We start from the raw sequence: 9,458 nt of genomic DNA on the forward strand, positions 1-9,458 counted from the left end.
AAAAAATCCCCTCGATTTACAGCAAGTGTAGACATCTCTACACAGTAACCCTGCATGCAATGCCACATCCTTAATTAGTGCAAGCAGCCCACTCCAAACTGAATGCAACTTGCAAGGTGGTAAGTGCAGTCTATGCATACAGTATTAAATGTTTGCATAGAGGCAATGAGCAAGCCAAAATATATTCTTATCACATAAATAGAAAATTTGAAGCATAAATGAGCTAATTAACTGATTTGATGTGTTATGTACCTATGATACAACCTCTACATTTGCATATACACTAGACTTTTACATCTGTATACAAATGCAGGTGAGAAAAATGATATTTTTATATTTATAACATGTAACTATTTCTACCCAGCTACCCTCTACTTTCCTGAAGTGTATCCTTCCACTGCTGGGATTTCTCCTTTACCTTTACTTGACTGGAGTTGGCCTGTTGCCGGCTGTCCTCCAGCTCCTCCACTCTGTGATGGTGCTGTGGGGTGCCAATACTCTGCTCTTCCTCCTCATCCTCAGCCTGTGTTGTAGAGTTGAGGCCATCGGGACTGAAGCCCTGCAGCAGCGCAGCCACAGCTTCGGGCTTGGGCAGCTTGGTGATCTTGAAGTGCTTCTTGTAATGGGGTGTGTCCTTTCTGATCAGACGCTGCTTCTCTGCAGGAAAAGCTGGTCTATCGTCTTCCTCATCGCTCCTCTCACCATCTTCCCCATCCTCATCGTCGTCCTCATCCCCACCACGGATGATGGGCTCCTCTGCAAAGTGCACAGTGGGCTGGAGGAAGGGAGATTTTACAGTTTGAAAACAGAAAGGGAAACCACAGATTTTACCTTAAGGATGAAACATGTATCAAACTGAGAATTGTGTATCCTCATCATAAATAGACCCTCTAATGGAAATTCTTTTCTGTTGCCAATCCTGAATATTCACCTCAATGTACTCCACCTCCATCTCATCCAGCTCTTCCTCCTCCTGAGGGGAGTGGCCATCCACAAGGTCCTCCCTCTGCGAGGTGGCAGTCACATTATGTCTGCCCTCATGGGAGGTGGCTGACAGTGTGCTGTTGGAGACCTGGGAGTCGTGGCTCTGGTTGGAGAGGTCACTGAGCCGTTTCTCCTAAAACCAGCAGCACCAGATTTAGTTGGTATGAACCAACAGCACAGACAGATGACAAGGCAGAAGTGGAGTGATCTCTGTTTTATTCAGTATACAGTAAGACTTGTGTGAGACTGTTTAATAGACTAAAAATGGTAAAAAAAAACAAAAACTACTTCCCAAGCCAGTTAGGTCACAACAACCATCATATGACAGCATGTTGCTGTACCTGTGAGTCGGGGGACTCTTCTTCTCCATCAGGTCTGGATGTGTAAGCCTCATTCCTCCTCTCCTCAATCACCTTCTTCATCACCTTCAGCTCACTGGGGTGTGGTGTTGCTCTACGCTGAAGACCCTGCAGCAAAGAAAACACATTGAAACCTGCTTTTGACAACAAATGTGATTTAGTATGGAGCTACTAAAAATACTTTTGGCCCAATAATACCCTTGATCAAGCACAGAGAATAGTCAGATGATTTTGTAAAAATGATAATCCGCACAGTTTCCTCATTTAAAGAACTACACCTTCAGTTATAATTAGCTAATTGACAGATATGTACAGTATCATGATGATGGTGAATAAGATAACACTCTCAACACCAGGACATGAAGAGGACAGAAAATGAGTTTCCTCACTCTGCGCTCTGCGGCAGCTTCATCATCCTCCTCCTCAGCCTTGGTCTCTTCCTGGAACTGGATGACTGACACTCGGTTCAGGTTGCTGTCTGTCCAGCTGTCATCCACACTGTTTTGTAACAAGTTTTCTGTGGGAAATGAAGGGAAAGTGCAGATAGAGGAGGACGTCAAAGTGAGGCGAAAGCTGTAGATTATTTTTGAATGGACACCTTCAAGAACAGATTCTGTGAAATCTCACAACTCATATTTTATGTGCTATAACGAGCTAACTAACTAAAACTTACACAAAAACAAATGTAAAGCTCCAAATGTGAGACAAATCTCCTGCCTGTTTAATGAAAAACATTAACAAACCAACTCTAACTTCACATTGCATTAACAAGGTGCTACTCACCTAGGCTCGGGGAAGGCTGCTGGGGCAGTAAATAGCAGGTCAACACCTTCTCTCCTGTTCGCTCATCATCCTCTGTCTGGAACTTGAGCATCGGCTGTGACTGGTTCTCTGCGAGCCACATGGCCTTCAGGTTGAGGTTTGTCAGGGCAAAAGGCAAATTTTGTAGTCTGGACAAAAGAAGGGATGAAGTGAGATGAGCCACAACCGTTCATATTCAGTAACTAAAAATTAGATATGATCCACCTGATACTTCTATGATCTTAAATAGCTAAATTTGTGGTGACAAAATTCTAAGCTGAAGTTAAAACTTCAAAGAAACTCCATAATTTGATGTAGTTGGTAAGTTTTCATACATTAGCACATGTGCTTTTCTCACAGGAAAAAAGTAAATCACAGGAATAACCTTCCTGATCCTGCAGAAACCTTCCTTCCTCTCTCTATAACTTTACTATAAATTACCAAGGACCCTGGCAGTGATGCATTTGCTTGCAGTTTTATTTCTATAACTTAGCACCATAGCTGTGAAAATACACTTAAACACATCATGAGGTTATATTGTTGGCTCCTAATCACATTAAAAGGTGCAGTGTCTCTGCAGGATGCTGGTAACAGTAAAAGTCCATTTTGGCAAAGGCATTCTATTCAAAGCTTTAACCTTTGAGTAGAAAAGTTGCTGTGGGTTGTTAACAATTCAAGGTGTTAAGTGAGGTTACCTGTTTCCAGCCACATCCAGCACATGCAACTCGGTGGCATCTGCAAGCTCAGCAGGCAGTTTGCCCAGGCGGTTGTCTCTCAGTGAGAGAACGTTGAGGCTGGAGCAGCCGCCCAGCTCTTTGGGCACGCTGCCCAAACGGTTGCGGTCTACATTCAGGTTGGTCAGCTTCTTCAGCTTGCCCAGCGAGCGAGGAAGTGACTTTAAGAGATGGGAGACAGAGACCATTAAGAATCAATGAAATTGTATATTAATGGGAATGCATAAACCCCAGCTGGGTCAGTGCAAGGCAGATGTAAGCAGTTCGTATCTCCTTACTTGTAAAAGATTCTCTGTCAACACAAGTTCTGTGAGGTTTTCACACTCTCCTATTGAATCAGTCAGGTGGGTCAGTCTGTTCTGGTCCACCTTCAGGATAGACAGCTGTTTCAGACAACCTGGAGGCAAAACACAACAGCATTTAACAAACTGCAGCAATAAGACACCATCGTTCATTACTTTAAGACCTTGGTCACAACCACTGACAGAAATGTGCACTATTATTACCGTGATCAAGTATCTGTATCCAGATCTGTTTTTAATGCGACGTCATGTGTGTGTGTGACATGTGTTGTATGTGTGATCTTAATGTTTGGAAGGTTTCCATGCACTGGAATGATTAAATACAGTGATGCAGGACAAAAACAGTAGACAAGGTTTTGTGTCACTTTTCACTAACATTATATTTCCACTAGAGGACAGTCATGCTCTTATTTAGCAGAGCAAAGTCCTACACTCTGTGGGCATGTCCCTGAGTCCACTTCAACAAAAGTGCCGCTTAATTAGATGCTTAACATTCATAATGTCACAAAACACACTAATATACAAGCCAAGACTAAACCCAATACTAAAGATAGCTAATGTCATTTCACTGGGTATGAAACACATGGATGGTTGTGATGGAGAGATGACAGTAACCACTGCTACAATGTTATTTATTCTATAATTAGATCATCGCTATTTCTTGTATAATTTTTATACAAATTCTATTTTTCTAAGACAGTGTTTCTTTCTTTAACTCTTGTCTTTCTCACCTATACTGTCTGGGACAACATCCAGCAGGTTCTGTGTGAGCAGCAGGTCAGTGAGAGCGAGGAGGCCATTGAGCTCTGAGGGAAGCTCCTCCAGACGATTCTCTGACACATCCAGACACACCAGTCTGCGGAGGTTCCCCAGCTCCTACAAACACACACACACAGACACAGACACACACAATAAATAACACTTAGAGTGAGCCACAGAGACAATACAACCACTAACTTCACAACAAAAACATGTGAGGAAATCTTCTGGTGGTAGTTAACCCTACATGTGTAGTTTCACAACTATTCCTAGAGAAAGGTTCTTGCAACAGGGCAGATATAAAGAGTAATTGTATTATGAAATGATACTCACTGGTGGTAATGAGGACAACTGGTTACGGTCCAGCCACAGCTCCCTCAGGTTGGGAAGAGCACCAAGGGTGTCGGGCTAAGAGACAGGAGTCGGTTGTTTATTTTTGTTAATATTTGTGGTGCAAAGCCAGAGAAGTGAGTCACCTAAACACACAGTGGAAATCTGCTCCAATTCAAAACTAATAAGAGGGGTTGACATGTACCCTAAATAAACATACACAGCGCATTAACTGGATGCTTATATTATATGCTATTATATTTCAGCTGAGCTAGATTTTAATTAAAAAGATTTATCTGATTTCACGTCTGCTATAGGAGGTCAACAGCTTTCAATGCCGGATCCTTTAATGCAGTTCTTCTCTTTGTGGGATCTTCCTCAGACTTTTGTTTACACTCCAAAATCCAGCATGTTTTTGTTTGCAATACCAGGCACTATGAACTCAAATTAAAGTCTAAGTGATAAATGAAATTACAGAGAATGTCAGTGAACCAGTGGCTTATGACAGACATGCAGGCAGGCAAGGTTTCATCATGATGTCAACTGTTTGCTCAGCCTCCACCCCTGTCAAGTCATGAGGTATTGTTTACCCTGTCCTATTGAGACAAGTGGGCGTTCCCACACTAACAGCAGTGCTCAGCCTGGGGTACGGTGCAGGCACGGCCTCAGGTCTAACAGACCGGCTCTAATGTGCTTGTTGAGGTAAACATGGTTCAGATCATAATTATTGTGTTGGAAATGTGACAAGGATATTCGTGATACGTGTCGCTCTGTGTGTGCAGCACTACTTGTGCAAACATAGAACAGATTACTTACTAGAATGAATCATCTACTGTATATTATGTAATTAACCAACATAAAATTGTTGACGTACCAAAACTTCCAGTTCATTGCTGCCCAGATCCAGTTGTTCCAGTTTCACCAGGAAAGAGAGCGACCTGAATACAGACGCAAAATAGCAGAAGTGGTAAGTCACACAAATATGCAGTGTGAAGGAACAAAGAGCAGAGCTTTGCATACGAATACAACATACCATTCATTCACTGACTGACACATGACGCAAACACTACAACAAATCTCTTTCGTAAAACTGTTGCATTTGAAGGTGAGAGATGTTTTTTCCCAAAGAGAGAATGTGGTAATGATCAGTATGATGCTGATCCAAACAGCAAAAGCTGCAGTGGGAGAGACAACGGTGACAGTTCTTCATGCATTATGGAACCGTCATCAGCTTCTGCTGTCAACAGGCGCTTATTGTGCTTGATGGAGATGGTGGGAAATTAGATAAGAGACTAAGCTCAGCACATGAACACTGAAGGCAGATGACACTTACGTGGGCAGAGACTTCAGCAGGTTCTCCCTGAGCTCCAACGTCACCAGGTTAGCCAGGCTATGAGAGGAGGCAAGTAAAGGGAAAGAGGGGTAGGAGTTGGCAGGCGACGTGAAGAGAGGTTGGGGGGAGTGAGAGGGGGGAGAGGAGAGGCAGGTTGGTTAGTCAGATGGCAGGTCTGTTCGTCTGGGCTGCCTGGCATGGTGAGGGGCTCTTCCATCTGTCTGAGCACAGCAGTGGCCCACAGCCCAGAGACCGGCTGCCTCAGAGCCCACTGGCCAACTGAATCACACTCTCTGAAAACCAGCTCAGTCTCCTAATGCATCATGGATCTATCTGTGTCCAAGCTCCTCAGTCTGGCAACATTTTCCAATTAACATTTTCAAATTGTTCATTTATCCAACCAAGACTCAGCAACGAAAAGATATTTAACTTACAGGAAAAACACAGGAAATCCTCACATTTCAAAAGAGAGTGTTTGGTATTTTTGCTTATTAACTGAGTGATTAATCAAAATTGATTAATCAATAAATTGACTCATCATGTCTGCTCTCTCCCCAATTATTAATAATTCATTACTCTTAATTATGTGGAAACAGAGTTGCAGAATTAATGTGATAAACTGTTTTTTGTAACCAGAAATTATGGGTTTAAAAAGAATTGTATTAAAATGTGAAATTTTCTATCTGTTTCTAACTATTCAAGAGAAAAACACATTTTTCAGTTTTTTTAAAAAGAATATTTTATCTCATAAAATGTTCTACCATGAGCAGTTGTGCATATGTACATACTTTCCAATGTCGTTGGGCAACGTCTGCAATGACACATCATTGAGTGCCAAGTGAGCCAGCGCTCGGAGCTGAGTGAAACCATCCGGCAATCTGAGGAAGAGAGACAGTAGGGAAAGCAGTGGAGAGAGTCTCTTAGGGATCCGTTGTTCAATGCATGGGATCACTTGACTCACACAGACTCTTGGCCGTCTAGATTCTCCCATCTGTTAAAGCATTCAGCGTCAAAGCTTTTTGTCGGTGGTTCCACTGATTTTCAATATACCAATTCGAACCACTTATCAAGGGGATGGCAAGAAATGCAAGGTTTTAAATCAGAGCAGTGACTTTACTATAAGACATGGTGGCCGTAACTGGTATCCTGGTTAGGTTAACATGACACTTGGATTTCATTTACAGCAATGCGTGGTGAGAGTGTGCACTGTAACACAAAGCATGACCTCCTCCAGGCATTTGTCTTGTACTATCTATAATTATTTCTTAGCATCTGAATGATTTCAAGCATTGCAGCTACAAATCAGGATGAAGTGCAGATTATACATTTAAACACACATACATACACACACACACACACACACACACACACACACACACACACACAATACTATTCACTGCACATTTCAAATAGGAAAGAAAAGTAATTAGAGAAAACAAATGACACTTTTCATGCTTTGTTTCATTTTTCAAGCTCGTGCTGCCGCCCCCTCCTTCCCAGTTCTATCTGAGCGAGCGCCATATTTTCTCACAGTGATGAACTGAGTGATGGGCTGTTCCAATCCACTTACCTGGAGAGGGGGTTTCCACTGAAGTCTGCGATCTCTAAGGCCCTACAAAACTTAATGCTTTCGGGGATCTCAGGAATGTCTGCAGGAGAAAAAAGGAGGTAGGGGGGTAGCAGTGGGACAGGAGTTAGAACCATGGAGACACGTAGAAAGAAAGGGGGGGGGGGGGGTCATATTCTATAGACCGAATCATTTTAAGTTCTTTGTAATCACAACCAGATGGCCAAAAGCAAGTCTGAGAAAGGAAAGGGGAGAATGAGACAGAAAGATGAAAGTTGTACAAGGCAGGACATGTTCAAAGTGTAGTATTACATCTTCACCCCCCTCCCCAAAAAAATCCAACAGACATGTAGTATATTGTACTGCAAAGCAATGATTTGGTTTAAAATGGATCAACTCTTTAATGTTTGCACATGAGTACACAACTGAAGTAAAATTAGTCCTTTCCTAAACCAATACACCCTCACCGTAAGGCAAGTCAACCACTACAACTTACCCCATATATAAAGAACTGGTAACAAATAATTGATAAAGGAATAAAGGCCCTGATGTAGCTTAACCTTTGCCTGCTAATCTGGTGCACACAGAGAAGGTACAAGTAGAAATCTGACCTATTGGTCTGACCAGGAAAAGCACTTCTACCGCTGAACCCTGCAGGTGCACATTAAGAAATCCCCACTGAGCCAAGCAGCCAATGACACTCATCTGGCTCAGCGTTGTCCTGCAGGAGGAGCCGGGAGGCAGACAGGCAGACAGATGGGCAAGGCCTTTACAGGCCACTGCACACTGCTCTCGCAGCACTTGGTGCAGTGTGTAGCAGAGCAGATGTCTCGTATCTACCATCCCGGCCCTTCCTGCCTCTGAGTATCAGTGTGTTTGTGTGCAGCATGCAAGGACACAGAGAGGGCAAGATATTTATGTGTCATAGATGATGAGTTACGGAATATAATACATCAGGAATAAAAGGAATGAGTCTTATCTTATATCTCTGTAAGAAAATGTGTGACTGAGGGCACAATCAGTATTTACGTGTGGCTGCTTTATGGAACTAAATTAGTTTTTGCACTTCTTATGAGCACATTTCAAGGGCATGGAGATTCATGGGTAAACTGTCTGCTGTGCCTGGGGTTAGTCTGGATAATCTTAGCAAAGAGGGCCAACTAATATTTATCTAATGGCTGCTGCTTGATTGTTGATTCTCCAACAGATTTGGCTATGCTCCTGTTGCTTAACATCACATGGCAGAAACTACAAACATGACTCCCTTGTTTTGTGATTCTGGTGTGGTCTCAAAAAGTGCGGTTATCTTCAATTGTGTCACTAAAGCAATTGTGTGTTAATAGTTGGTCTTGTAACTGACACAATAGGACAGTGAACAGTTTTTTTGTAATGTACCATTTCTGGAGATGTCCAGCTCCACCAGCTGCATGAAGTTGGCCACCTCTGGCGGGAGTCTCTGGATCTCATTGTCACTCAAGCCGAGCTTCCGTAGGTTCAGTAGTCTGAAGAAAGGCTGCAGAGACACATGATAGCACATCAGTCAAAACAAGAACATTAAATATTTCCTCAGGCAGTTGTTATTTCAAATCATTTAATTCAATTTCATCATTTGATATTGTCAGGATGCATCAAGGGACAAGTGACAGTGTATATATATAAAAGTGGTAAAGACAGTGGGAAACACTTAATGACAGTTATTTTCTTATATATTCTGCTAATCGTTTGGTGCATAACGCATCATGAATTGCCAGAGCTCAGGGTCACATCATCAGATATCTTTTTTTCTTGTCTGACCACTGAAAAAAAAACCCAAAGATATTTCATGGACAATGAACAGCAACAAATTGTTGCTCATTCTTAAGTTGCTGAAAGCAGAGAATGTTTCACAGTTTTGCTTGATTTACTTAAGCTGAAATCAGTTTGTCAATAGACAATCGATAAATCATTTAACGCGCATTTAGACCAAAAAAAGACATTCATACAGCAGTGCAATTTGATTAAGAAAATTAATTGATGAAGTGGCAAGTGTAATAGCAGGCTTACATAGACTACTCTATTAGGGATCAACTAATTATTATTTTTCTAAACAACTAATCTGCTGATTATTTTATTGGAATTTTGAAAAACTGATTGATTGAACAGTCCAACGCAAATACATTCAGTTTACCGTGATATAAAGTAAAGAAGAGCAGCAATTAGTCACATTTGAGGCAAGGACAGGTTGTTGTTTTTGCTTGAAAATGACAATTCAATGACAATCAATTACAAAAATCAATCCACTCATTGAAT

General features: G+C 41.9%; 1 protein-coding gene across 24 annotated transcripts in view; it reads right to left on the minus strand.

Annotated features, from left to right (window-relative positions):
• scrib (scribble planar cell polarity protein) overlaps window positions 1-9,458 on the minus strand; it is a 65,922-nt gene that overhangs the window by 30,332 nt on the left and 26,132 nt on the right. For all 24 annotated transcript variants that reach the window (XM_071484830.1, XM_071484819.1, XM_071484829.1 and 21 more), the window contains exons 2-15: window positions 8,565-8,682; window positions 7,173-7,251; window positions 6,391-6,480; window positions 5,603-5,659; window positions 5,144-5,207; window positions 4,273-4,347; window positions 3,912-4,056; window positions 3,157-3,275; window positions 2,840-3,039; window positions 2,127-2,293; window positions 1,733-1,860; window positions 1,326-1,451; window positions 932-1,117; window positions 419-775 (exon numbers count right to left, since the gene is read on the minus strand). In XM_071484830.1, coding sequence (XP_071340931.1) covers window positions 419-775; window positions 932-1,117; window positions 1,326-1,451; window positions 1,733-1,860; window positions 2,127-2,293; window positions 2,840-3,039; window positions 3,157-3,275; window positions 3,912-4,056; window positions 4,273-4,347; window positions 5,144-5,207; window positions 5,603-5,659; window positions 6,391-6,480; window positions 7,173-7,251; window positions 8,565-8,682 — 1,911 coding nt within the window. The remainder of the gene's footprint in view (window positions 1-418; window positions 776-931; window positions 1,118-1,325; window positions 1,452-1,732; window positions 1,861-2,126; window positions 2,294-2,839; window positions 3,040-3,156; window positions 3,276-3,911; window positions 4,057-4,272; window positions 4,348-5,143; window positions 5,208-5,602; window positions 5,660-6,390; window positions 6,481-7,172; window positions 7,252-8,564; window positions 8,683-9,458) is intronic.

Source organism: Trachinotus anak, unplaced genomic scaffold, assembly GCF_046630095.1.
Source record: "Trachinotus anak isolate AG129_WGS33_773 ecotype Australia unplaced genomic scaffold, CSIRO_AGI_Tana_v1 ptg000009l, whole genome shotgun sequence".
Classification (NCBI taxonomy): Eukaryota; Metazoa; Chordata; class Actinopteri; order Carangiformes; family Carangidae; genus Trachinotus; species Trachinotus anak.